The following is a 27,855-nucleotide window of genomic DNA, read 5'->3' on the forward strand; positions in this document are numbered from 1 at the left end:
TTTTTTTGAGATGGAGTCACGTTCTGTTGCGGAGGCTGGAGTGCAGTGGCGCAATCCCGGCTCACTGCAACCCCTGCCTCTCAGGTTCAAGTGATTCTCATGCCTCAGCCTCCCAAGTAGCTGGGATTCCAGGCACTCACCACCATGTCCAGCTAATTTTTGTATTTTCAGTAGAGACAAGGATTCACCATGTTGGCCAGGCTGGTCTCGAACTCTTGACCTCAAGTGATCTGCCCACCTTGGCCTCCCAAAGTGCTGGGATTTCAGGCATGAGCCACCAAGCCTGGCCTAATTTTTCTTTATTATGTGTAGAAACAGAGTCTCACTATATTGTTCAGACTGGTCTCAAACACCTGGGCTCAAGAGATCCTCCCTCCTCAGCCTCCCAAAGTACAGGGGTTACATACAGGCATGAGCCACTGCACCTGGTCCTGCCCATTGGTACTTAGCTCTGTCAGGACACACGAAGCCTGGCTGAATATGGAGCAAGTGTTCGCACAACACACGAGAGAAAGAGAGATGAGTAAGATGTCCTAAAGGAGCTCAGAGTCTCCTGGGCAGGCAGAACCAAGCAGGTCCTGTACCGCAAGGAGAGAGGTATGGAAGGAAGACAGCAGCACTGTGCATGTGTGCTGGGAAGCTGGGTACGGGCTTCACCCAAGCTAGTCCTCTGCATAGGCCTACAGAGAGTGGGGGAGTGAGCTAGGTCTTGAAAGATGAGTGTCAGTTCTCCAGAAGAGTGGTGTCCAGGGATTTTAGGCATAAGGAAGAGCCCACAGGCCCAGGGGTGTAAAGAACGTGTCAGGAAAACGTAGGCATCCACATGGAGGGTGCAGTGGAGAATGACTGGAAATGAAGCTGGAAATACAGGGTGCATCTAGATTGTGTGTGTGACTTTCTAAGGAAAGGGGACTTTGTCTTGGGCTGGGGAGTGTCCCTCTTTTACGTCAGAGGGCATGTGGTCCAATTTAAAGCAGAACAAACCCCGAAGTGTGGTGACCGTCCTTCCCATGGTTCCCATGGCACTCTGCTCTCACCTAGCCCATGTATCCCTGTCCCTCATGCTCCTGCCTCTGCAGCTACTTGAAGAGCAGTCTCTCTTGCCTCTCTCGCAGGGAGCTCTGTCCAGCAGATTGGCCTCAGTGTTCCTGTGATCATCATCAAACAAGAAGAGGCATGTCAGTGTCAGTGTGCATGCCGGGACTCTGCAAAGGAGCGGGCAACCAGCAGGAGAAAGGGCTGCTCCTCTCCACCCCCTCCAGAGCCGAGCCCTCAGGCTCCTGATCGGCCCAGCCTGCAGCTCCCAGCGCAGACTTTCTCTTCAGCCCCTGTTCCCCAGTCATCATCCTCTACCATACCCTCCTCCTGTGAGCAAAGCCGGCAAGCAGAGACTCCTTCAGACCCTCAGACAGAAACGTTAAGTGCCATGGATGTGTCAGAATTTCTGTCCCTCCAGAGCCTGGACACCCCGTCCAATCTGATTCCCATTGAAGCACTACTGCAGGGGGAGGAGGAGATGGGCCTCACCAGCAGCTTCTCCAAGTGAAGGGCCTGTGTGTGCTCACCTGCGAGAAAAAGTGGGTGAGCAGGAGGCATGAGGTACAATGCCTGCCATCATGGGTCAGAAATTTGAAGGATGAAGAAATCTACTGTTTGAAATCCTCACCTTTCAGACGTATTTTCTTTATTCACATCCCAGGAGCATCCATTTTAAGGAACTAATCTTTGGAAAAAAACAAAAAACAACAAAAAAAGCTAAGTTATAAGTGAACTGTTTGGCTGCACTGTATGTCACTTTTGCTTGTTGTCATGTGAACTTGGAAACTAAGGTTACTCGTGTGCATAAAAATTCTAAATGAAAGGGTGTGGTTTCCATCAATCTGATGCTGCCCATCGCTTGCACTGGGGTCTTTGTGGATTGGGCAGGAGAATTCAGTGTGTTGGGTGTTGCTCCTTCCTGTGTGTCTTTTGAATCTGAGACTGACATTTGCTTGGAAGGCCAGACCCTTGCTTCATCAGAGAGGGCAGTGGCAAAGGCCAGTGAGGCAGCTGTGAGTTGGACAGGGTTCAGGTGAGATGGTGTTGTCATTTGTGCATAGTGTTGGTGGTGCTCAGGGTGGATAACACGGGTCGTTCTGCAGCCCGCTTCAGCACAAATAGGCAGTTTAAGGCCTGGCTCACAGGCTGTGGGGTTGATCTGGCTCTGCAGAGGCCCTAGGCAGCTTGTTGACTGCTGTCTGTCGATGACGTGTGCAAAGCAGGTTCTAGCAACATGATCACTGTCTTTGCCTTCTTGGTTCTTTCTCTCAGTTGGTTGCCAGGGCTTGCAGATCGCAGTGAATTTTCCTTGGGGAACATCGCTGTTTTGTCCTAGAGAGAACTTGTGGCTTATGGCCAGTTGCTGTTTGGTGGTCTGCCTTCTTTTTAATGGTATTTTCTTCCTCAGAGCAGAAGGGCCGCATTTTGCTTATCAGAAGAAGGTGCAGATTTAAGGGAATTTGTATGAGGTGGCATATAATTGGCAGGCCAGGTGTCCTGGTTCCAGCCAGGCTTTGGGTTGCCCCCTCCATCTCTGCCCCCCTCTGGATTTTGCATACAGCCTCATACAGTGCAAACAAGGATGTGACTTGCTCAGCTTAGTCATGTGATTTATTTAAAAAAAAAAAAAAAAAAAGAAAAATCACAAAACGATGATCTACTCAGGGTATAGCAAAACAAAAAAATTCCCTTTCCACCAAAAAGCCTGAAATGTTGCAATAAGTTATCTCATTTGGAATGTTTCACTAAGTTGTGTTATAGGAAAAAATTGTGTGTGTGTGTGTGTATAGAATTATATCCATCTGTCTGCCTTTGGCTCCAAGTCATTGCCTCTTAAAATAAAAGATACAGTCCACACTAGCATGAAGGTTTCTCTCAACAGGCTATATTAACATAGTCATGAGTGCTGACCAAACTCACCAAGCTCAGAGGCCAGGCATGGCCCAAGGTGCAGAATAGGCCTCTGCCTCCCAAGAGCCATTTCCCTGCCCTGAGCAAAGAGTGGTGTTCCACAAACAAGGCTGCTCTTCCAAACTGACAGTGTCAGGCAGGAAGCAGCCATAATTTTGCCTTGCATTTTCATTCCCTAATGTAAAGGGATCTGCATTGGTCACTCTCCTGTTCTCTGAGCCATTGCTCAGGGCCAGCCAAGACATTATTGAGAGCAGATAATTTACCTTGGAGCCAGAGGCCCTCCCTGCCTTTAGCAAGGATGTTCAGGGACAGACAAAGAAGGCAGTGGTGGTGAATGTTGTTACTGCCATGAGGAGAAATGGTCTTACCTATAAGCAGCCAATTTCTCATTCCAGGACTCTAGCCAGAAGAATTGACTTCTTTTTTTTTTTTTTTTTTGAGATGGAGTTTCGCTTTTGTTGCCCAGGCTGGAGTGCAGTGGCGCGATCTTGGCTTACCGCAACCTCCACTTCCCAGGTTCAAGCAATTCTGCCTCAGCCTCCTGAGTAGCTGGGATTACAGGCGTGCACCACTACGCCTGACTAATTTTGTATTTTTAGTAGAGACAGGGTTTCTCCATGTTGGTCAGGCTGGTCTCGAACTCCCAACCTCAGGTGATCTGCCCGCCTCGGCCTCCCAAAGTGCTGGGATTACAGGTGTGAGCCACCGTGCCTGGTCTAGGGAATTGACTTCTTTTTGACCTTCTGCACTCCCTTCTCCAAAAGGATTGTGGCTTCTGATGACCATTGACCTCAGCAGAAGTTGATAAGGCAGGAGGAATTTCCTTTTAACACAGTGGGTTAGTCCTCCTGGAAAACCAGCTGCTGAGCATGAGTTATCCTTGGATCTCTCTGGGCCTCGCACCCACAGGAAGCTTTGAGGTAGGGCCCTTGGTGTTTACAACTTCTGAGAGAGTAGTGATGGGACCCCAAAGTAAGCTAGTATCAGAGGGCAGTAATGACCTTCCCATATGCCCATCCTGTGGTCACCTGGGATTTGGGCTCCCTGGGAGTGGAGGTGGGAAACAGGAGCCCAGGGAAGGACATTTGAAGCACCCACGGTTTAAATATCGACTCTTCCTGGCTAGCCAGGGCTGTGCTCATGTTGGGGCCTGCCTAGGTCAGTGGCCTTTTCACTCTCAAAGATCAGGGGTGATGAAGCAGCATCTTAAACAGTGTTTAGGCTGACAGATTTTTCCAGTTGAAGAAGCTGAAGTATCTGCCTTTTGAGGGTGACTTTAGATTACAAGAAAGACTATCAGATCCAATCAGCTTTTGAAAAATCAGGAATGTGCTTAAAATGCCAGTGAGTAGTTGTGAAGATCAGGTTTATTTCCCAGGGTAGGCAGTCTTCCTTTCCCTCCTTTTCCAGTTCTTTTTTCCTACCTGCCCTTCTGTAAGCCTGGTCTCTAGTGCCAAGGACCTTGGAGGAGAGAGGGCCCCTCGCTAAGCTGGAGCCAGAAAGAACCTTCATAGTGAGTGTGGTTTCCCAAACCTGGGAAATGAACCTAGGGTGAGATTAGGGAGGATTTGTAGAATTCTAGCAGGTAAAAATCAAGCCTTTTTCCTCTCCCATAGTAAACTTAACCATTTTCACCCTGTACATTTTCTTCTAGTTCCTACTAACATCTCCAATTAGACAACCGCTTCAAAGGGTGCTTAGCACCAGGGATTGGGGTTCATGGACTTAGGAGGTGGTAAGGAAACTGACTGGCACCACCAAACTGCCTTAGTGAACTTGGCCCTTCCCAGGCAGGTAGGTTGGGCATTGAGGGAAAGTGGCCCAGTCTTTCCTGGCAGGGTCTGGCCAGTCTCATGGGAGCACCACTAGTGTGGTGACAGAAGTGGTGTCATTTATTGAATTCCACCTCCGTTTAGAAGGAGATCATGGTACAAAGCCCAGGAAGGGCCTTAAGATGTGAAGATCTCTCTGAGTAAAAGGCAAGGAGCTTCTCTTCTTCACCTCTGGGATAGGTGGTAGATCGGAGAGTTTTATTTTCAGGGTCAAGGCTGTGGACTGATGGGGATATTGGAGGGTGGGTGGGTTTTCCTGAGAGACTTTGTATAATGCTGAATGTGTCCAGAGGGACAAGTTTGCAGAACCTCATATTGGTATATTAAAGAAATAATAAAATAAAAAAGCACTTTAGGTTATTTTATCTTTAACCCAATTGCTGCAATTTCTTTTGTGTGTATATATACATATATATACTTTCCACAAAGTTTATTTTTTGCTCAGAATAAAAAGTTAAATTGAGGTGTGAAAAGAAAAGCACTTACCTTGGTGCAATATGTGTAGCTTGATGGTCGTTGTCCCATGTGGCCCTGGCCTGGCCGCGTTTTTCCGCTCAATCAGCCCTGTACTATGAGGCTGTCCATAGGGAAACACTATTATGCATTCTCAGCAACCGCTCAATCTATGCAAGCCTTCCCTGTGTGCCCCAGGGCGCCCCCTCAGGCTCTCTGAAGAACTGCTGTGGGTCCTGTTTTCTGCTGACTGTTGAGGCCCTTTTTCATCACTTCTTGGTCTCTCGCCATCTTTTCCCTCTTCACCATTACAAAATGATGCCTGAAAGGAAGGAACAGATTGTTCCTAGGTAGAAACCTGGCACCTTCTAGACTTTTATATTTGTAATCACATCCATTGTCCTTAAAGACTTTTCCAGAGTCATTGAAACCATTGATTTGTGGAACTGCAACAGTATTTCTCAAGAGTTTACAATTGTCTTACACCACCAATCAGAAATATGTTTGGGGAGGCATGGGTGGCAGGGGGCAACATGAGCCATTTCCATACTGGTCCCCATACTACCTGTGTTGGTTCCTTAAGCAAAAAGGCCTCCAGCCTTCATTAAATCCTATAAACAAACATTAAATCCCATGAATCATTATCAACTTTCTTCCTTTACTCCACTTCCCCGATTTTATCTTCAATTCTCAGGCTATAGAATATACGAGTTTTAAAATATACTTCAGCCACCCTTTACTCCACCTCCCCCATTTTATCTTCAATTCTCAGGCTATAGAATAGACAAGTTTTAAAATATAATTCAGCCAAAGCAGAAAGATTTTCATAGATCTAATATGCAAATGGTTCTGCTGGGACATAGATCAGAAATTATCTGTTCCTTAATATTTCGGGGTGGAGGCAACAAAACTGGAGCATATTTCTGATTGGTTAGCCATATTAGCCTGTTTCCTCTTGCATGTTTTTTTAGGGAGGAGGGAAGGGGTCCTATATTTCTTCTGATGCCCTTAGGGGAAGCCAACGACCACTGGGCATTTCTCACTGTTACTCCTGTTCAAGAGAGGGCTTCTCAGTCTGCACTGAAAAATGCAAATTAAACTGGATCTTTATGTCAATGTGTACATAGTACAAGCTTTTCTACTGGAATTGAGGTTCAGAACCACACGCTGCCCTTTTGGTGGTGTGCCTGTTGGGCCAAAATTGGGCGATAACGTAGTGTCCCTTTCTCAGCTCAATGCAGTTTCTACTTTTTCTTATGGGAAAATTTTTCATAAAACCTTTTTGCACCAAAACCCAGGGGTGTTTTTTGCAATATCCTTGTTATCCTCGTAGTGTGCCAAGTCAGAGGCTTCTCTTGCCCTCTTCCTGCTGTGTTCTCAGGCCTCCCAAGGGCTGTTTGACTCAACAGTCTACATCCTTAGTTGTGTTTTGGAGAATGTGAGGGTGGGGGTCAGAGTTCAAAGTGTTCCCTTTTCCTGTGAACTCTTCCTAGTCCGTTTGGGGAAGGTGGCTGGAAACAGATTGTTGCTGAATCTCTGGCTCAGATCTTCTAGCCAGGAAAGGCAAGAGCCCCCAAGAGCCCTCTTTTTTTTGACATACACTAATCATTGGCCGGGGTCTTGGTGACAACTTTTAAAGTCCCAAATAGTTTTATTTGGATTATGTAAAAGTAAGTGTGAAACATGGGAACAACGGACTTCCACTGAGCGATATGAAAACATTACAGGTTCAGTACTTCCAAAGGAAGAAACCTCCAAACCCAAAAAAGAATAAATACGAATTTGTATTTTTGAAGAATGTGAAATAATGGTGTTTGCTTAATTGCTCATTTTGTATAAACTTAATATTGTACTTTAAAATATCTGCTAAGAAGTGAAAATTTAACTTTTTGGAATTGAAAAAGCAATATTAAATACTAATGAAATCCTAATTAAATGCTTATTTAAATCTGGTAGTATCTGTGGCATTTCTTCCCAACCGTGCCTATAGTTGACATTTTTCCACCATTCCCCCCTTCCCAGCCATCAGTCTTGGAGAGGGGACAGAAAGGAAACGTCGGTCACCAGGAGAGTCTGCAGGTTTCCTTTTAATCAAGGCTCTGCTGAAGGTGTTTTGTGGGGCTAAAAGCCCCCAAAGCATGAAATGGACATGTAACATCACCTGGATCCCCCATAGCAGGCCAGACCACTCTGGCGAGCACTGCTGGTCTGCCCAAATCTGGGTAATCAGACTGGGTATTCACTGGCTACATTTCAAAGCACAGCACTGCTTTCAGCCAGGATGACGTGGGAGTGAACCCAGCTGCTAGCAGAGCTGCCATTCCAGGCTGAGAGCCAGCCAAGTACCAGCCACTGCCAGTGAAGACTGGCCCCTTTACTGAAGGGAGTTGTTCAGAGTCCAGCCACCAGCCCTGGGGAGGGAGAGAAGTCAGGGCATCCGGCCCGGGGATGGTCAGGGCTCCGCAGCTCCATCGCCAGCATCCTTTGGAAAGCCGCCTCTGGTGGAGACAGCCGGCTGCGGGGGCGCTCCGGGTTTGGCTGAGACGTTCTAGTTGGAACAGAAAGGAAAAAAGTGAGGCTGGGAGGAAAGGCCTTGGATTAGGCCCCACAAGGATATGGCCATTTGGCATTTGGATAGTATTAACTTTTTCGAAACCTCTCACCAGAACAACGGAGGTTAAGGATAAAGCGGTGGAGAGATACTTCCCCCTCCAGGGTAAGCTAGGGCTTGGCCAGCCTAGCCAGTGGACAGACCCCACCCCACCCCGGCCCAGCCCAGGGTGGGCACTAACCCCGCCACCAGCCGGCTCCGGGCGCCGGCGGCCCAGCTGCCGTAACATCTCCTCGCAGGCTGCGATGGTGTCCAGGAGCTGCCGCTGCCGCTGCTCCACCGCGTCCAGCAGCTGCTGGGCGCGCTCCTCCCGGGGCGCCTGCGGGGGTGGCCTCCCGCCGAGCCCCAGCCCCGCCTTCCCGCGGTCCACGCCGGCAGCCTCCCTGCCCGAGCAAGAAGACAGACGGTCAGGGCCGGCGCTTGCGCGGGGCCGAGCCCCTTCCCTTCTCCCCGACGGGCCCCCTCTCACCCCCGTGACCAGTCTGAGCCCGGTCCCCATTCCATCTCCGCTTGCGCGGCCCGACCACCGCCCCCCTTTCGGCCGCCCCCCTCCCCAGCGCTGTGTTACGGCTCCGCAAGGCTGGGCCCCGCCCCGTCCCCACCGGTCTCCTTCAATCCTCCTGGGGGTCGTGGTCCCTTTAAGCTGCCCGGCGCAGAGGTGGGGCCGAGTCTCCCGGACCGGAAGCTGGCTGGGAGCGTCACTTCCTCCCGGAAGCGGGCCTGGGCGGATGTCTCCGGCGCGTCGGTGCAGGGGGATGAGGGCCGCGGTGGCTGCCAGCGTGGGGTTGAGCGAGGTGTCCGCTGGCTCCCGGAGCGGCCGCCTCTTCCGCCCGCCGAGCCCCGCTCCGGCGGCCCCCGGGGCCCGGCTGTTGCGGCTCCCGGGGAGCGGGGCCGTGCAGGCCGCGAGCCCGGAGCGCGCCGGCTGGACCGAGGCGCTGCGGGCCGCCGTGGCCGAGCTGCGCGCCGGCGCCGTGGTGGCCGTCCCCACCGATACGTTATACGGTCTGGCCTGCGCGGCGAGCTGCTCGGCGGCTCTGCGCGCTGTGTACCGCCTCAAGGGCCGCAGCGAGGCCAAGCCGCTGGCCGTATGCCTCGGCCGCGTGGCCGACGTCTACAGGTGAGGCCGCCCCGACCCGGCCCCGCTGGGGGCGGCACCGCGGGAGGGGTTTCCGGTGACAGGCTTGGGAGACTGAGGCGCAGAGAGCGGGAGGGGCTTGTCCAGGCTCACCAAGGAATCCGGAACTGGAAGTGTGTACCGAGGACTTAACGTGCCCCAGGCCCTGAACTACATGCTGCTGAGAGGCAGCAACACACGAGAAAGGGGCCCTGTTCCCTTGGCGCATTTGTACTAATCGGGGAGGCCCCCAGGAAAAAAGGAAAGAAACACAGTAGCTTAATTTAATAGCGAATGCCTTGAAGAAAATAAAACGTGGAGCTTGATCCCACTATCACGGTATCACAGCGGTGCAGCTGTTGTAGAACCTCAGACCAGAGGCACATAGACGCCAAGCCAGGGGTGCCCCTCTGGAGCCCTGCTTTCTGCTCAAGCTTTTAGGGAAGTGAAGCAGGGAGACAGGCGGCTCCCATTGTAAACTTGAAGGATTCCTTTCCTACGTGTGCCTAGAGTCTAGGAAAGGACCACCAGTGGTCCCTCATTTTGAATGGATTTATGCTCCTGTGTTTCCCAGATACTGCCGTGTGAGAGTACCCGAGGGGCTCCTGAAAGACCTACTGCCAGGACCAGTGACCCTGGTGATGGAACGCTCGGAGGAGCTCAACAAGGACCTAAACCCTTTTACGCCTGTGAGTCAAGTTTTCTTTTGTGTCTCCAGACTCCAGGCCACTTGGCTTTCACTAGGATCCAGATCAGACTTACCCTCTACCCCTTCCAACCTTTCTCATGATCCCCTTCCCCTTGCCTTATAGCTTGTAGGCATTCGGATTCCTGATCATGCCTTTATGCAAGACTTGGCTCAGATGTTTGAGGGTCCGCTTGCTCTCACTAGCGCCAACCTCAGCTCCCAGGCCAGTTCTCTGAATGTCGAGGTGAGTTTACCTGGAAATGTCACCAGCCCAAACACTGTTTCCTGTGAATCAGTGGCATTGATAGTGCACTGGGATTGCCAGGCGTGAGAGTCCTTAGGCCAACAATGGGAAGGTTTCCCAGCTGGTAGGGAGGTGGGGGGGCAATATAAATGAAAGGAATTTGATTTTATCTCAAAGTCTGAAAAGCCAGGGGGAGAATTGGTGTGTTTTTCTTACTGTCTTTATAATAATAGGAAAGATTATGATAAGAACAATGTCTTCCTGCTTTTCTGGAGATAACAGTTTTTGGAGAATACAGTTAGGCAGTAAATCTTCACGACAGTGCTGTAAAGAAAGATGAAGGCGGCCAAGGGCAGTGGCTTGTGCCTGTGACTCCAGAACTTTGGGAGGCCCAGGCAGGCGGATCACCTGAGGTCAGGAGTTCGAGACCAGCCTGGCCAACATGACAAAATATTTTTATCTCTAATAAAAAATACAAAAATTAGCCAGACATGGTGGCACATGCCTGTAATACAGCTACTCGGGAGGCTGAGGCAGGAGAATCACTTGAACCTGGGAGGTGGAGTTTACAGTGAACTGAGATTGTGCCACTGTACTCCAGCCAGGGCTCTAGAGAAAGACTCTGTCTCTTTAAAAAAAAAAAAAAAGGAGAAGTTTAGCTTCCAAAAAGTTAAATCACTTTTTCCAGGTCACGTAGCCATTAAGTGACTGACTCAGATTTTTACCCAATTTTTGACTCTTGCCCCTGTTCTCTTATCTCTGCCACAAACCAGATCAAAGAAAGGATCATCCTAATCCTTTGTTGGCTACATAGATTAGAACAAAGGAGGACACGTAGAAATTTCAGTTCTTTTTCTTATTACCAAGATGTAAAATGTAGTTATAAGCTACATTGTGTCCCTAGACTCTGGGCCAGACACATAGTATCACACATAGTATCCAGCATCAGGCCTTGGGCTTCCTTGGGCTTATTACATCCAGCTAATATGCCTGGATAGAGTAACTTGCGTGCAGTCACACAGAGATAGGATGGAAAGTCCAGAGTTGGAGCTCATATCTCTGCCCAGAACTCCATTTGATGGGGTTTTCCATGCCCAGAACTAGAGTGGGGCTCAGGGTTCTTGGAAAGTGAGAGTTCAGCATCCCTTTCCATTCTCAGAGTGCAGGTTTGACTTGGTCCTGGTGGCTGTACCCCAGGAGCAAGAATCGGGATGTGGCACAGAGAGGGGAGGTTTTTACCTTGTCAGCAGTCATTTGACCTGTCCAACACAGTAACTGATATTTATGATTTCCTGTCCCAAATTCCCAGACCTAACTGCTATTGCAGTGTCTTCATTGGAAGGGTTGGGGAATCTCTTGCTCAGTTAACAATTCAGTCCACTGTTCTAGGGGAGTATCCTTCTCATAGCCCAAAGACTGAGTGCTGGTGGCATGCAGAATCTACCATGTTCTATTCTTCATACCGTGATCAGAGTTGCAGTGAGATCCAGGAGCATAGTTCTAGAGCTAGATGGAGCTGGAATCACTTGTTCCAGGTCACACAGTCATTAAGTGACCAGATTTTTACCTAGTTTTTTTGTTTTGTTTTGTTTTGTTTTGTTTGAGACAGAGTCTCACTCTGTTGCCCAGGCTGGCATGCAATGGCACCATCTCGGCTCACTGCAACCTTCACCTCCCAGATTCAAACAGTTCTGCCTCAGCCTCCTGAGTGAGTAGCTGGGATTACAGGCGCATGCCCTGGAAAGTACTACAGCCATCCTCCAACAGAAGTATGGCCTACTTCCCTCACATGCGTCCTACCTGTGAAACTCTGGGAAGCAGGAAGGCCCAAGGCCTGGTGCTAGATACTATGTGTCTGTCCACTGACGACTGGCAAGGCCTCATTTGCAGAGGCCACTGGAGCTAGGGCACTAGCCTGACTGTTAAGGCAATTTTTGTATTTTTAGTAGAGACAGGGTTTCATCGTATTGGTCAGGCTGGTCTCAAACTCCTGGCCTCAAGAGATCCAGCCTCTCAAAATGCTGGGATTACAGGTGTGAGCCACCATGCCCAGCCTTTTTACCTGGTTTTTGACTCTTGACCCTGTTCTCCTATCTCTGCCCCAAGCCAGGGCAAAGAAAAGGTCATCCTAATCCTGTCTTGGCTACATAGATTAGAACAAATGAAGACATAGGATTATCTAGTCCAGCCCACTTGTCTTGTAGGCCTGGATAGAGTAACTTGTGTGCAGTCACACAGAGATACGATGGAAAGTCCAGAGTTAGAGCCTGTATCTGTGCCCAGAACTCCATTTCTTGTACTTACATTTCCTAACTGAAGCAATGTATGAAATTTTCTTTTGCCATAGCAAGATTTCTTTAAGCCCTAGATAGGTGTTACTTGGGGTGCTAACGCAGGAGGGCTCCAAACCTCATAGAATACAGTGTCCTTGGCACAGTTGACCTTAACTAAATGAAGCTCCTTTCTCTGCTTGGAGGAAGGTACCTTCTGTTTTAAGACTATATGGCCTGGCCGGGCGCGGTGGCTCAAGCCTGTAATCCCAGCACTTTGGGAGGCCGAGACGGGTGGATCACGAGGTCAGCAGATCGAGACCATCCTGGCTAACATGGTGAAACCCCGTCTCTACTAAAAAATACAAAAAAAAAAACTAGCCGGGCGAGATGGCGGGCGCCTGTAGTCCCAGCTACTTGGGAGGCTGAGGCAGGAGAATGGCGTGAACCCGGGAGGCGGAGCTTGCAGTGAGCTGAGATCCGGCCACTGCACTCCAGCCTGGGCGGCAGAGCGAGACTCCGCCTCAAAAAAAAAAAAAAAAGACTATATGGCCTTTGATGACTGCGTGCAGTTTGACATTATTGCATACACCAGGGATAGTGTCCATGCTCTTCCTTCTCCCTCTTCTCAGGAGTTCCAGGATCTCTGGCCTCAGTTGTCCTTGGTCATTGATGGGGGACAAATTGGGGGTGGCCAGAGCCCCGAGTGTCGCCTCGGCTCAACTGTGGTTGATTTGTCTGTGCCCGGAAAGTTTGGCATCATTCGTCCAGGCTGGTAAGTCTCATTCCTGTGGCGTGGGGAAATAATTTGAGGGAGGTTGGAGAGATGCAAAAAAGCTTCGACAAGATAAAGATGGTGCCTCCTGTCTTGCCCTGAGGGAGTGTGGGCCAGGTTTGGAGAAGTGGTAGTTGGAGTGGGATTAAGTTTGCTGGCTTTCTTAGGATTCCAAAGGTTTCATCATGGATTCGATGTCCCTGCTCACCAGCTTCTGGTGGGCTTGGGACTTTGAGAAGTCAGACTGGTAACTGTCCTGTTTCCTCCTCAGTGCCCTGGAAAGTACTACAGCCATCCTCCAACAGAAGTATGGCCTACTTCCCTCACATGCGTCCTACCTGTGAAACTCTGGGAAGCAGGAAGGCCCAAGGCCTGGTGCTAGATACTATGTGTCTGTCCACTGACGACTGGCAAGGCCTCATTTGCAGAGGCCACTGGAGCTAGGGCACTAGCCTGACTGTTAAGGCAATGTGTCTGGGCACTGTAGACCAAGCCCTGGGAGCTGCTGGTTTACAGCTCGGGATAGGATGTATTGATTTGTAGTTTCATATATCAGCCAAAAGCTGAATGGAAAAGTTAAGAACATTCCTAGGTGGCCTTATTCTTTTTTTTGTTCTTTTCTTTTTGAGAAGGAGTCTCGCTCTGTCGCCCAGGCTGGAGTGCAGTGGCCGGATCTCAGCTCACTGCAAGCTCCGCCTCCCGGGTTTACGTCCTTCTCCTGCCTCAGCCTCCCGAGTAGCTGGGACTACAGGTTCCCGCCACCTCGCCCAGCTAGTTTTTTTTTGTATTTTTTAGTAGAGACAGGGTTTTGCCGTGTTAGCCAGGATGGTCTCGATCTCCTGACCTCGTGATCGCCCATCTCGGCCTCCCAAAGTGCTGGGATTACAGGCTTGAGCCACTGCGCCCGGCCTAGGTGGCCTTATTCTAATAAGTTTCTTCTGTCTGTTTTTTCAGTTGAAAAGTAATTTAAATAACATTTAGAATCTAGTGAGAGCCTTCTCTCTGGTGGGTGGTGGCATTTAAGGTTCAAACCAGCTAGAAGTGCTGGTGCTGTTTAAGAAGTCTCAGGTGGCTGCGTGCGGTGGCTCATGCCTGTAATCCCAACATTCTGGGAGGCCCAGGCAGGAGAACTGCTTGAGCCCAGGAGTTCAGAATCAGCCTGGGCAACATAGCAATACTCCGTCTCATAAAAATTAATAAATAAAAAGTCTCAGGTGACCAAAGGCATGGGTTGGGCTCCTGAAGCTAGAACCAGGTTTGGATAAAGATTGAAGAGCCGCAGACCACTCTTCCCTCTGAGCCACTGGGCCTAGTGGTGTCATGTATTGTAATTGCTGGCAGGGAGAGCAGTCTTTTTGGTGTAATAGTGGGATGTCTGCTCAGTTGGCAAGGATTCAGTCCAAATTGAAGAATACTGGGAAATAAACCTCCACTATCCTTTTCAGCCAGGGACTTTTTCCTTATTTCTTCGTAAATTATAGTTAATTATACCCATAATAGCCTTATTTAAATCCAGTGTTCTCTGCAGCCTTTTGTCTATTTATATGTGTACCAAGTGTTAAACATAATTACCGTTGGGCATTTGAACTTTGTTTTTCTTTAAAGAAATGCTGCTATTAAACATATTTGTAAATGGTTTATTCTTCTTTTGAATTATTTCCTTAGGGTAGGAAATTAGGCCAAAGTGTGTGAAGTATTTATGGCTCTCAATATGGATTAGCCTTCAAAAGAACTGAGTCAAGTTACACTGCCATTAGCAATGTGTGAGAATGGCTGCCCCTGACCCCTGGCCTTGCCATGTTTAGTATTTTTCAAATTGTGCGTGTGTGAAATGAAGCCTGTGTTGCTACCCTCTGCAAATTACTATATGTCAACATCCAACCCTTTCATCTGTCCCTGCCTGCCTTGGTTTCCCCAGCTAAGCCCCAAACCAGGTGGCCAGGCCTGCTCATCTCTCCCGTGGAGTTTAATATCAGTTACCTAACGGGCTGGGTGTCCTTGAGGTGACCACTGGGGTCTATTCCCTCCTTCCTCCCTTTCCCTCTTGCACCCTAGTTCCCAAAATTCCGATTCAGTCTTTTTTTTTTTTTTTTTTTTTTGAGACAGAATCCCTGTTGCCCAGGCTGGAGTGCAGTGGCACAATCTTGGCTTGCTGCAACCTCTGCCTCCCATGTTCAAGTGATTCTCACACCTCAGCCTCCTGAGTAGCTAGGACTACAGGTGTGTACCACCATACCCTACTAATTTTTTTGGTATTTTCAGTAGAGATGGAGTTTTGCCATGTTGGTCAGGCTGTTCTTGAACTCTTGGCCTCAAGTGATCCACCCGCCTTGGCCTCCCAAAGTGCTGGGATTACAGGTGTGAGCCAAGGCACTCGGCCCATTGTTAATTATTTTAAAGACACGTCTCACTGGGTTGCCCAGGCTGGTCTCGAACTCCTGGACTCAACTGATCCTTCCACCTCAGCCTCCCAGAGTGCTGGGATTACAGGCCTGAGCGACCATGCCTTGCTTCTGATTCAGTCTTGAGCCCATAAACTTCTCAGTACAGTGGTTTCCAATGCACCTGTTTTCAAGTATATCCTAAGAATCTTGTGAGGTGTTAACAGGAAGGGGCCTACTTTAATCAGGGTGCCTGCAATTAGCATATTCGTTTATTTGTAAATAAGCACTGGTTTGTTAATTCCCTCTAGAAATCTTGTTTAGTAATTTGTTTTCCTTTTTTTGCTTTTTTTTTTTTTGAGACAATCTTGCCCTTGCCCAGGCTGGAGTCCAGTGGTGCCACATTGGCTCACTGCACCCTCCAGCTCCCAGGTTCAAGCAATTCTCCTGCCTCAGTCTCCCAAGTAGCTGGGATTACAGGCACCCAGCACCACGCCCAGCTAATTTTGGTGTTTTTAGTAGGGATGGGGGTTTCACCATGTTGGCCAGGCTGGTCTCGAACTCCTGACCTCAGGTGATCCACCCGCCTCGGCCTCCCAAAGTGCTGGGATTACAGGCGTGAGCCACTGTGCCGGACCTTGTTAGTAATTTATTAAGCAAGCCTACTTGTGGTAAAGCCATAGCCAGCCCAACTCGTATGTCAGTTTGTCACAGAATCTAAGGTCAGAATTTGTGAGGTCTTAAAGAGAGCAAAAGGAATGCTTACTTGAGAATACCAGTTCATATTTAATTACTACAAATCACAGTAGCACTGAACATGGCTCTAGTGAGTGGGCCTCAGTCAGTTCAGGCAGCTAAAGGGAGGGGCGTTTCCTCCTAGTCCTCTCCCTGGAGCTAAATATGCATTTGGGAAAAATGAGGCTCTGGAGCACAGAGGTATTTTTTTAGAGGAGAAAGAACTGAATTCCCAGCACTAGGTAAAACTGCAAAAAGAAGAACAACTGTGCCCAGGCACTAGCTACAAGGCCACACCAGATAAGGAAAGCTGGGTCCTGGAAGCTTCAGGACAGGAACTCTTCCTTGGTCAAGTTTTCCCCAGCACCTAGCACATAGGAAGGTGCTTGATGAGTGAGTGTTACATGAACCTGTGAGTGCTCAGGATGATTTCCTGATAATTGGGTTCAGGAATCTACTGGGAGGAGCTTAAACCTAGAAGTTCCCTTTTTGAAAGTCTCAAATATGGTTCCCTAACTTAGAGAAGACAGATGACGTGAGAAGGAGGCCTGAGGAGAGGACACAGACTGGCAGAAGGAAGCAGGGCGCATGCGAGCCCAGACCCTGACACCCTTCCAAGGGTGGTGAGTGGGTGGCCACTACACAGCACCGGCCTGCTGCAGAGTTCAAAATTAGAAGGGGTTACATGAAAGTGTTCCCAGGATGTGGAGCTGCCCTGGGCTAAGTTCAGTCACCTGCCAGCCTCTGCCATTCCCATCACCGCAGAGCACCCCAGCACCACTCACCTGAGGAATGGTCTGTGTGCTGCACAGGCCCAGGCCTGACAGCCCACCCAGAAGCACCTAGCTGCTGACCTCTGACCTGGGAATGAGTGAGTGCCTACAACCTCAGCTGAACGCCACGTGGTGACATCTTCCAGCAAGGCAAGGACATCAGCACCTCACGCCCCTGTTTACAGGCCCCTCACATGAGCCACTGCTCCTTCTCTTTGATGAAGTGCTCTGCCCAGCGGCGGGTCAGCTCCAGGTACAGGCTGGGCTGGTGAGGCAGGTAGTCCAAATACAGGCGGGTGGGTGTCTTCTTGGGAATGGCCTTCTCAATCTGGGTGCCCTCGTGCCACTCATTGAAGGAGGTGATGGAGACGATCTCGGGCCTCACCGTCAGGGCCGCCTGCAGGGCCGTCTCATAGTACTTGCCATTGACCCTGTTGCGCGTATTGTGGTTGTTCCAGGGCCGAATGCTGGTGTCTATGTAGCCAGGCCCCACACTGGGGATGAACATGAGGTTGTTGGCATCACAAAAGTTCTTCACAGCTTTCCAGTTCTGATGGGAAGAACCAAAGGAGAAACCATTGGAGGCAAAGTAGGTGTACATGCCGTCAAATCCGGCGGCCAGGATGTCGTGGGTGTGACCCTCCTCCACCAGCAGCGCTATGAAGACCCCATCATAGGGCGTGTTGCGGATCGAGTGGGGCCCGTTTGGTGTAAGGAGGTGGGCCCAGGCCTCAGGGGACGTCAGGTATGAGTCGTAGATATAAAAGAGTGGGAGGCTCTTCCCCATGCTGTTCTTATAGCGGTAAAATGCACCATGGGAGCCATACCTGAGAAAGAAAGAAGAGCCTCAGCTGGATGGGAGAGACCAGCACAACTGTAGGACCTGCCATGGATGAGATCTGGATGCCACACAGCCCAGTTCTGGAGCCAGTCAGTCTCCACAGTTGGACTCATCATGCCTCTAAGCAAGAACCTCGTTCCCCTCCTTCCTCTCCCCAGCTATCATTCCTAAGCCTCACTTCCCTACCCTTAGTGAAGCCACCACCATCTTTCATCTGGATTGCAACAACTGGTCTCCAGGCTTCCATCCTGCCTCCGTAAAATCCATTCATTATTCCCACCTACTTGATCTGGCCCTGCCTACCCCATTCCTGCTCTTTACCCACCTATTACTCCCCATCTGGCCTTTCTATCCGGCTGTCATGTGTCATGCAAGCTTGTTTCATCTTATGGGCCTTGCATCTGCCAGCCCTCTGCTTGGAATTTTCTCCCCGCCTCCGGATCTTTGCACAGCTGACCCTTTTTCTTTTTTCTTCTTCTTATTACCTTTTTTTTTTTTTTGAGACAGGGTCTTGCTCTGTTGCTCAGAGCTGGAGTGCAGTGGATGATCTCAGCTCTCTGCAACCTCCACCTCCTGGGGTTCAAGTGATTCACCTGCCTCAGCCTCTCAAGTAGCTGGAATTACAGGCACCCGCCACCACACCTGGCTAATTTTTGTATTTTTAACAGAGATGGTGTTTCACCATGTTGGCCAGGATGGTCTTGAACTCCTGACCTCAGGCAATCCACCCGCCTCAGCCTCCCAAAGTGTTGAGATTACAGGCGTGAGCCACCGCGCCTGGCCTTTTTTTTTTTTTTTTTTTTTTTTTTTAATAAGACAGAGTCTCACTGTATCGCCCAGGCTGGAGTATAGTGGTGCCATCATAGCTCACTGCAACCTCAAACTCCTGGGCTCAAGTGATCCACTCACCTCAGCCCCCCAAATAGCTGGGACCACAAGCATGCATCACCATGCCCAGCTAATTTTTTTTTTTTTTTTTTTTTTGAGACGGAGTCTTGCTCTGCCACCCAGGCTGGAGTGCAGTGGCCGGATCTCAGCTTACTGCAAGCTCCGCCTCCCGGGTTTACGCCATTCTCCTGCCTCAGCCTCCCGAGTAGCTGGGACTACAGGCGCCCGCCTCGTCGCCCGGCTAGTTTTTTGTATTTTTAAGTAGAGACAGGGTTTCACCGTATTAGCCAGGATGGTCTTGATCTCCTGACCTCGTGATCCGCCCGTCTCGGCCAGCTAATTTTTTAAAAAAGATTTTGTAGAGATGGGAGTCTCCCCATGTTGCCCAAGCTGGTCTCAAACTCCTGACCTCAAGTGATACTCCCACCTCAGCCTCCCAAAGTGCTGGGATTACAGGTGTGAGCCATCACACCAGCCTTGACTGCTCATTCAGGTGTTAGCTCACCTGTTGTCTCTTCAGACTCACCTGACCTGACTACCCATTCTTATGTAGTTTCTTGGGCACACTCTAGCACAAAAACCTGTACAGATCACTGTTTGATTTTTCCCATTTAATTACTGTCTGCTCCACAATACCTGCAACATACACTAGAAAGTAAACATGAAATTAGAAACTTTGCTAGTCCTACCCATTACTGTACAGCTGGGCTTAAGACAATGCCTGGACACATGTAGGCACTCAATACTCTTTTTTTTTTTAAGAGACAAAATCTTGCTCTGTTCTCAGCTGGAATGCAGTGGTATAATCGTGGCTCACTGTAACCTTGAACTTCTGGGCTCAAGTGATCCTCCCACCTCTGCCTTCCAAGTACCTAGGACTACTACAGGCATGCATTGCTATGCCCAGCTAATTTTTTTTTCAGTAGAGATGGGGTCTTGCTATGTTGCCCAGGCTGGTCTCAAACTCCTGGCCTCAAGCAATCAATCCTCCCACCTCTGCCTCCCAAAGCCCTGGGAGGCCGGGTGCGATGGTTCATACCTGTAATCCCAACACTTTGGGAGGTCGAGGTGGGCAGATCATCTGAGGTCAGGAGTTCAAGATCAGCCTGGCCAACATGGTGAAACTCCAGGCTGGAGTACAGTGGTGCCATCATAGTTCACTGCAACCTCAAACTCCTGACCTCAAGTGGTCCACTCACCTCAGCCCCCCCAAGTAGCTGGGACCATAGGTGTGCATCACCACGCCCAGCTAAATATACAAAAATACAAAAGTTAGCTGGGCGTGGTGGTGGGCACCTGTAATCCCAGCTACTCGGGAGGCTGAGGCAGGAGAATCACTTGAACCCAGGAGGCAGAGGTTGCAGTGAGCCAAGATTGTGCCACTGCACTCCAGCCTGGGCAACAGTGAGATTCTGTCTCAAGAAAAGAAAGAAAGAAAAAAAAAAAAAAAAAAAAGCACTGGCATTACAGGCATGAGCCACCACACCCAGCCTCATTCAATACATACTTATTTATTTTTGAGACGCAGTTTTGCTCTGAGACACAGTCTCACTGTGTCACCCAGGCTGGAGTGCAGTGGTACGATCTTGGCTCACTGCAACCTCCATTTCCCGAATTCAAGTGATTTTCCTGCCTCAGCCTCCTGACTAGCTGGGATTACAGGTGTGTGCCACCATGCCTGGCTAATTTTTTTATTTTTAGTAGAGACGGGGTTTCACCATGTTAGTCAGGCTGGTCTCGAACTCCGGACCTCGTGATCCGCCTGCCTCAGCCTCCCAAAGTGCTGGGATTACAGGCGTGAGCCACCGCGCCTGGCCTTCATTCAATACTTTTTGAATGAATAAATGAGGTGCCTACATTGTAGAAGTCACTTTCACATATATTAACTCGTGTGATTCTCACAAGACTCCAAGGTTAAGAGGCTTGCCTCATCACAGATTAGAAGCCACAGAACAGGAATTGAAACCCAGGCTGCCTGACTTTAGGCCCAGTACTCTCCTACTATAAAACAGCTGCTGGCAACACAGACATTATGCCCTGTGTCTCTTGACCTGCTCCTCCAAACCTTCTATCCCTACCTCCATTTTGATCCCCACCAAAATCCCAGCCCCAAGAACAGCCTTACGTGTCAATGATGTACTTGATGTTGTCATGTACAGTGATGTCATCCCGGCCCTTGTAGGGTTGGATGTGGAAGGCCACCTGCCACAAACAGAGGAGTAACTGGTCAGGTGAGTGTCTATCCAGGGGCCACAACATATCAGGCTCAGGATCTAACCATGGCCTGGAGGAGAGGCTGAGTTCAGAAGAGGGCCTGGCTGGTGGGCACAGTAGAGATAAAGGTAGCTGCTGCCCTTCGAGGCCAAAACAGGGGTGAACAGTTTGCCCATCTTCCGCAGCATGACACGTGGGAAGCATTTTGGTGGCTAATAGGTTTCAACCAAGTGGTTGGTGCTAGCTGCCTGAAACAGTGGAAGAAGTATGCTGAAGCTGTGTTGGTGGGAAACTGCTGTGATCTCTTAGACATGTCAGTGGTGGAATTCCCCTCAGGAATGGGGAGTGGGGCTTTTCTTCCTTCTCTATCATTTTTCTTCCTTCACCACAGAAGCAAGGGATGACTTACTCGATTGGCACATGTGGGGAAATGCTTCGTCCAGCTCCGTCCTTCCTCTTGAAAGTGAGCCCACCTGCTGAGAACACCTGTCTACTCGAGGTCCAGCACTGCCTCCCACTAGAGAGTTGAGTGTGCAGGTCCCTTTGGCTCTTGCCTACCCTTTATCCACTAGGGTTTACAACCTAACCTCTATTACTATTTAACAAGTGATAATTATTTAGTCTTCTCTTGGTCCTATATTTAGTTTTCTCAGTTTTCTTAGAATTCAAAACACTAAGAGCAACATAGGTACTATTTATCTGAACCCTCCCCCAAAACTACACTTGCCACATATTTGTTATCCCTGAGCTACTGCCAAGAACTTCTGTAGAGGCACTAACCCTGTGGGCGGAGGAGAGCAACTCTCCAGAATAGGGCAGAGAGCACGTGGGCTCTTCTTGGAGACTCACCTGGATGCTGTACTGATGGGCGGTGTCCAGAATGGCGGGCACCAGGTCATCCGAGGGCTCTCCGTTATCATCAGCCATGCCAGGTGGGTACCAGGACAGGACCAGGACGCCTGAGATGCAATACAGAGGCCACTTCAGAGACACTCAGTACCCCCCTCAACAGAGATTTTTTTTCTCACAAACATCTCCAGTTGCAAAAATGGTTTCTAAAAAACTGCAGCAAGCTTCCTGCCAGGTTCACTTCCGGCAGATGAGTCCCAAAGCCTCGCGCCCCGGAGCTGTCCACGCCCGCGGTGCTGAAGCGCAGTGCCTGCGGGAACCGTAGCGCGCCAGGCCGGAAGGGAGCCAGGCTTTAGAGTGCATCAGCAAGTAGTAAAACAAAGGGAATGGGTGGACAGTGCCACACCCACCTGGAAGCCACAGGCTTACCTCTGAAGAAGAGAAGCCCCCTAACCCCTAACATCCCGTATGGAGAAGAGCCCTGAGCAGAGGCCATCTGTAAAACCAGCAGAATTCAGTGATGATATCCGAAATAAGTGAGCCTTCCCTCCCCAGCCTACAAAGGAGGCGCCCAGGGACCTTCCCTCTAGCTGGGTGCTTGATGAAAAGCCTCTAAACCCCCAACACTACCCCCAACTGCAAATAGAGCAGAGGCCTTCATGGAACACGGGCACACTTTCCTCTCTGCAGCCAGCAAAAGCAGGAAGGGCTGCTGCTCTACCCTGTACCTGCCATGAAAGCAGAGGCGACCGTAGGTTCCACTCCTCTGAACCCCAGATCCTGCGGGCCAGGACTCCAGGCCTCACTTCCCATTGCCCAACAAATTTGAAGACTCTGCCTCCCTCTCCTGGTGCAAACTCCCAGCAGGTCCGCCCTATGGAAGGGCCCTGGATGTTAGGGGTCAAAGGGCCCAGGTAGGGGGTCTGAATACTAGACAGAGGGGGTGGTGTCGCATGGTGGGCCCAGGATGAGAGTGGGAGGGAACAGCTAAGAAGCCAGGTTGGCGGGTAAGTGGGACCAAACGCCCGGTGACAGGACCGGAGGGAGCTGGGATGTGGGAAGGAGGAAGGGCGAGGCTGGGGGTCAGAGTCGCCCGGGATGGGGGGCGCTCACCGATGGCGGCTTCCTTGAGCTGGGTCATGTGCTCCCGCAGCACTTCGGGGTCCCGGGAGCTGTAGGGCCCCAGCTCTGGGTAGAAGCTGGATCCCAAGTCGTCTGGGGGGCTGTGGCGGCCGCGGGGGTAGCTGGCCGAGATCTTGGGGTCCCAGTGCGGCACCATGACGTGGTCCCAGTGAATGTAGTGGCCCTCGCGCCGCGGGCTCCCGTACCACGAGTAGTAGAAGGCGTGCAGGTCCGAGTAGACGCTCAGGCTCTGCCCGGGGGCGGGCTCGGCCTCCGCGGGTGCCGGCCCAGGGGAGCCGCCAGGGTCCGCGGTGCGGGGCGGCGGCGGCGGCGGGGGCGGCGCGGCAGGGGCTGCCGGGGCCCGGGCAGCGGGCGCTGGGGCCGCCTCCGGGCGTCGCTCAAAGGGTGCCAGCTCCAGGCCCGGGCCCAGCGCCGGGAGTCCGTCCGGAGCCTTGAGCGTGCGCAGGCCCATGAGGGTGCCGAAGGCGAAGAGCAGCACCAGGAACAGAGCTATGCAGGCGCGGCGCCGCCGCCGGGCCATGGCCGACCGTGCGCTCCTGCGGCCGCCCAGCTACCTCCCCGCGCGCCGCGCCATGGCCGCCCGCCCGCCCGCACGCTGCCCTGGGAGACTGTGCGCCCGGCAGAGCGCGGCGTGGGCGGCGCCCGGCCTGTCCCCGCAGTGCGGGCGGGCTCGGCACACAGGACGCAGGCGGCGCGGACCAAGTGGCCGCGAGCCGAGGGGGAACTGGACGCCGAGGGCGACGCAAGCAAGGCCCAGCGAACGGCGAGTTTCGGGCCACAGGAGCAGGGACCTGAGTCAGGCCGCGTGGCCCGCGGAGGAAGAGTCCTTCATATACAAAGCTAGTTCCCCTCACGCCTGGCTGCCTGGGCTGCGGGTGGCGGCGCCTCGCTGGGGAGCGGGGACGCAGGCCTTCCGGAGCGCGGGAGAGGGGCGGCGCGGCGGCAGCGCTGGGGCGGCAGGGGCGCGGGCGGGGAGGGAAGGAAGCGCGCGTCGGTGGTCCTCTCCCCAAGGATTTCCTTCTCTGTCGATCCCCCTTTACTCACTTCACTGGCCCCCTCCCTACGGTCTCAGTGCCACCCTTGTAGCCCCAGGTACCCCATCCCACGGCCCTCCTCCCCGGCACCCCAGGCAGCCCCTGTACCTAGGTGGAAGGGGCGTCGAGAAATCCCGAGGAGTCGGACCCTACAGTCGCTGGCCGGGGACTGGCGGGCGGAGGGCGACAGTGACTCGCGCAAGGTCACACTGACTGGGCCTGGACCCCGGGTCAGGTCGCACTCTCCAGAGCTCGCACTCTCCAAAGCACTTCCACGGGATCTGAAAAGCAAGCACTCAATACGTTTGTATCTTTCTTCCTGGATTCTGGGCCCCAGAGGACAGGCCCCGTCTTATTTACCTTGTTAGACGCCAAGGGCTGCCAGGACAGGGTCTGACACTCACTTCCTAGTGCCGTTTGAGTGAGTACCAGTCCCTGGTGTGATAGTCTGTAGATAATAAGCTTTTCACTGGATATTGCTAGAGTTCCTACACTGCGTTATTCATTACTTCATTTATTCAGAAGATAGTTTTGTTTATCATATGCCTCCTTCAATGAGTGGTCCGCAATGACAGCAACTTTGTTTCATTGCCTTCCTGCATGTCTAAAACAGAGTTTAGGATGACGGCGGGCATCCAGTTCTTATTGGTTAAGTAAAATGAATTATAGGAAACCCAGGAAGAGGAGCAGCAAGGTTGGGAAGTGTTGGTAGACCTGCAGCCCAGGAAAGTGAGCTTGAGAGACCTTATGGTGCTAAGTGTGAATGAAGTGGAATGCCTTCAGCTCCAGGTTGCAGATTCCCGATTCAGCCTGGCTTAAGGAATATGCCAGTGTATCAACTTGCAAAGCAAGAAACCCAATGGCAGGATAGAGTGGGTATATTCTCTGATCTAACAATGTCATCAGGAACCTGAGATGTTCCCGTCTCACTGTTCTACTTTCCCCACCACTGACTTCATATACAAAGCCAGTTCCCCTCATGCCACAAAATGACTGCTATGGCCATTGACTCCTCCTTCCATTCCACAGGCAAGGGTAAGACTGATTTCTCTTTCCCAGAAGTCCTAAACAAATATCTCATTGAATCTCATTTGTCTAATCTGGTTTAGGCCTTTTTATGCCAAACAAATTGTTGCTGAGGGGAATAGAATTACCTTGACTAGATTAAATTACATTTGTGGAGTGGGTTAAATGTTGGAGAGAATACCATGTCTACCAAAGAATGAGGTGACTCTGGGAATAGAAAGAGTGAGAAGAGGCCGAGTGTGGTGGCTCACGTCTGTAATCCCAGCACTTTGGGAGGCCGAGGCGGGTGGATTGCCTGAGCTCAGGAGTTTGCGACCAGCCTGGGCAACACGGTGAAACCCTGTCTCTACTAAAATACAAAAAATTAGCCAGGTGAGGTAGCAGGCTCCTGTAGTCCCAGCTACTTGGGAGGCTGAGGCAGGAGAATTGCTGGAACCTGGGAGGTGGAGGTTGCAGTGAGCTGAGATAACACCACTGCGCTCCAACCTGGATGGCAGAGTGAGACTGTTTCAAAAAAAGAAAGGAGAGAGACAGAGAGGGAGAGAGAGAGAGAAAGAGAGAAAGAAAAAGAAAAGAAAATGGGTAAGGATGGAACTCAAAGAGAAAGAAAGAAAGAAAGAAAGAAAGAAAGAAAGAAAGAAAGAAAGAGAGAGAAAGAAAGAAAGGAAGGAAAGGAAAGGAAAGGAAAGGAAAGGAAAGAAAGAAAAGGAAAGGAAGGAAGGAAGAAAGAAAAGGAAAGGAAGGAAGAAAGGAGAGAAGAGAAGAGAGAAGAGAAGAAAACGGGCGAGGATGGAACTCTTAGGAACACCAGCATTTCTGGGACAGCCAGAGGAAGGAGAGAGTCTAAGAAGGAAACAGAAGGAATCATTAACTAGGAACTAAAAGAACAGGGAATGGGTGGTGGTCGTTTTGGAAAACTAGTGGGAAGGTTTCCCCAGCTCCCAGTCATCCCACTATTTCTGGGATGCCCTGAAACAGTTGTTTCCCCTGTTGGCTATGCCTGGAGTCCCTGACACTGCCACCTGGCCATGATGGTTTGACTCAGGCCTAGAACTCTGACCTGGTGGTCAGAGTTGGACCAATGATAGCATCCCGTCTTCCATTGGACCAATCATGAACACTGACCCAAAGGGCATCAATTCCAATCATTTTTTGGGATTTTACTCTCTAGTCTGGAGGAGAGATTTTATCGTCTTTAAAGATAATGCCATTTGCCGGGTGTGGTGGCTCATGCCTGTAATCACAGCACTTTGGGAGGCTGAGGTGGGAGGATGACTTGAGTTCAGGCATTTGAGATCAACCTGGGTAACATAGTGAGACCTCATCTCTACAAAAAATTAAAATACATTAGTTGGCCATGGTGGCATATGCCTGTACTCCCAACTACTAGGAAGGTTGAGGTGGGAGGATCACTTGAGCCTGAGAGGTCAAGGCTGCAGCCAGCCGTGATCACACCACTGCACCCCAGCCTGGGTGACCAAGTGAGACCCTCTCTCAAAAACAAACAAACAAACAAGATAATGCCATTAGAGGGAGGGGACAGAGATAAACTTAGCGGTATTGGAGTCCTGATTTCAGTTTTCCTGGCAGTCTACTTGCAGTGTGAAACCTGGACCATTCTTCCAATAAGTTACCCTTTTATTCTGAGCAAGGTGAGCTGATGGAGCTGACTATTGATTGCCTATCAATCTCTGACAAGACAGAGAAGGGGACTTGGGAGCAGGAGGTCATTTGGGAGGTAATCTCAGGAAGTAAGAGTTAGGAAGTGAACAGAATGAGACAAGAACAAAAGAAAAGCCAAACCAGTGGTGCACTGAGGATGTCGCTGCTATAGATAATGGGGCCTTAATTGTGCCAGGTCTTTTCAGAAGTGTACAAATGCCTCCCAGAGTTAGGAGGTGTGAGGCTGAAGCAATTATCTACTGACCCCCTCCTCCACTAGTCAAGCATTTTCTCTAGGGGAGTTAACTTCCTTGTATTTCTGGTCTCCTGTTGCCAAGCAGATTCCCAGGACATCAGAGAAGGTTTTGAGGCAGGTATAAAGAGAGACAGACATTATTTATTCAAGTGGGATGCCGCCAGTGCAAGGAAGACTAAGCTTGCACAGAACCATCCATCCTAGATGTACTGATTTTCTAAGCTGTCGTAACAAATTACTATAAATTTAGCAGTTAAAACAGCACAAAAGTGTACTGTCTCATGATTTCTGTAAGTCAGAAGTCTAGGCACAGTGTGGCTTAGTGAGTTCTCTGGTTGGAATCTCACGAAGCCAAAATTAAGGCGTTGTCAGGTTACTCTCCTTTCTGGAGGCTCTAGGAACGGATCCACATCCAGCTCAATGGCAGAATTCAGTTCCATACAATTGCAGGGCTAAGGCCCCCATTTGCTTGCTGACTGTCATCTGGGGGTCCTTCTCAGGTTCTAGAGGCCTGCTGCATTTCTTGGCTTGTAGGCCCCTTCTTCCATCTTCAAAGCCAGCAACATCAGATCTTGTCCTGCTCACACTTTGGATCTCTCTAACCTCCCGTTCTACCTCTCTTGTACCTTCTTCTTCTGATTTTAAGAGCTCATGTGATATATGAGATGCCGTCAGATAATCCAGGGTAACTTCCCCGGTTAAAGGTCAATTATTGGCCAAGTGTGGTGGTTCATGCCCATAATCCCAGCCCTTTGGGAGGCCGAGATGGGAGGATCATTTGAGCCCAGGGGTTCGAGGCCAGTCCGAGCAATATAGCAAGACCCTGTTGCTAAAAAAAAAAAATAGGCCAGGCACAATGGTTCACACCTGTCCCAGTACTTTAGGAGGCCAAGGTGTGAAGGTTGCTTGAGCCCAGAAGTTAGAGACTAGCCTGGGTAACATAATGAGACCTCATCTCTAAAAAATTTTTTTAATTAAAAAAATTATAAAATATAAGGTCAACTAATTAGTAAACTTCATTCCATTCCACAAAGTCCCTTCACAACAGTAACTAGATTATTACTGAGTAGCTAGAGGACAGGAATCTTGGTGGGGGACATCTTAAGAGTTCTGC

At 50.5% G+C, this 27,855-nt stretch overlaps 4 protein-coding genes across 7 annotated transcripts in view; 2 read left to right on the plus strand and 2 right to left on the minus strand.

Annotated features, from left to right (window-relative positions):
• Positions 1-7,192, plus strand: part of MTF1 (metal regulatory transcription factor 1) — a 53,889-nt gene extending 46,697 nt beyond the window's left edge. For both annotated transcript variants that reach the window (XM_033227047.1, XM_033227048.1), the window contains exon 11: positions 1,116-7,192. In XM_033227047.1, coding sequence (XP_033082938.1) covers positions 1,116-1,546 — 431 coding nt within the window. In that variant the 3' untranslated portion in view covers positions 1,547-7,192. The remainder of the gene's footprint in view (positions 1-1,115) is intronic.
• Positions 7,193-7,304: 112 nt separating this feature from the next.
• Positions 7,305-8,962, minus strand: CUNH1orf122 (chromosome unknown C1orf122 homolog). 2 transcript variants are annotated; one of them, XM_033227053.1, is made up of 3 exons: positions 8,318-8,962; positions 8,030-8,231; positions 7,305-7,785 (listed from the first exon to the last, which is right to left on the minus strand). In XM_033227053.1, the coding sequence occupies exons 1-3, from the start codon at positions 8,350-8,352 to the stop codon at positions 7,690-7,692; spliced, it is 333 nt and encodes a 110-aa protein (XP_033082944.1). In that variant the 5' UTR covers positions 8,353-8,962; the 3' UTR covers positions 7,305-7,689. The 2 variants fall into 2 exon arrangements, with proteins under 2 accessions (XP_033082944.1, XP_033082945.1); XM_033227054.1 differs by having other exon boundaries at positions 8,451-8,950.
• YRDC (yrdC N6-threonylcarbamoyltransferase domain containing) lies at positions 8,466-13,660 on the plus strand. The gene is made up of 5 exons (XM_033227052.1): positions 8,466-8,965; positions 9,537-9,651; positions 9,775-9,894; positions 12,797-12,939; positions 13,211-13,660. Exons 1-5 carry the CDS (start codon positions 8,577-8,579, stop codon positions 13,281-13,283), a joined length of 840 nt encoding a protein of 279 aa, XP_033082943.1. The 5' UTR covers positions 8,466-8,576; the 3' UTR covers positions 13,284-13,660.
• Positions 13,661-16,082: 2,422 nt separating this feature from the next.
• Positions 16,083-23,364, minus strand: MANEAL (mannosidase endo-alpha like). Of its 2 annotated transcripts, XM_033227050.1 has the most exons (4): positions 22,734-23,364; positions 21,621-21,730; positions 20,683-20,759; positions 16,083-17,655 (listed from the first exon to the last, which is right to left on the minus strand). In XM_033227050.1, the coding sequence occupies exons 1-4, from the start codon at positions 23,281-23,283 to the stop codon at positions 17,019-17,021; spliced, it is 1,374 nt and encodes a 457-aa protein (XP_033082941.1). In that variant the 5' UTR covers positions 23,284-23,364; the 3' UTR covers positions 16,083-17,018. The 2 variants fall into 2 exon arrangements, with proteins under 2 accessions (XP_033082941.1, XP_033082942.1); XM_033227051.1 differs by lacking the exons at positions 20,683-20,759; positions 22,734-23,364 and having other exon boundaries at positions 16,087-17,655; positions 21,621-21,691.
• Between the last annotated feature and the right edge of the window lie 4,491 nt (positions 23,365-27,855).

The sequence above is a fragment of the Trachypithecus francoisi genome, unplaced genomic scaffold (assembly GCF_009764315.1).
Source record: "Trachypithecus francoisi isolate TF-2019V2 unplaced genomic scaffold, Tfra_2.0 Lachesis_group12, whole genome shotgun sequence".
NCBI classification, from domain to species: Eukaryota; Metazoa; Chordata; class Mammalia; order Primates; family Cercopithecidae; genus Trachypithecus; species Trachypithecus francoisi.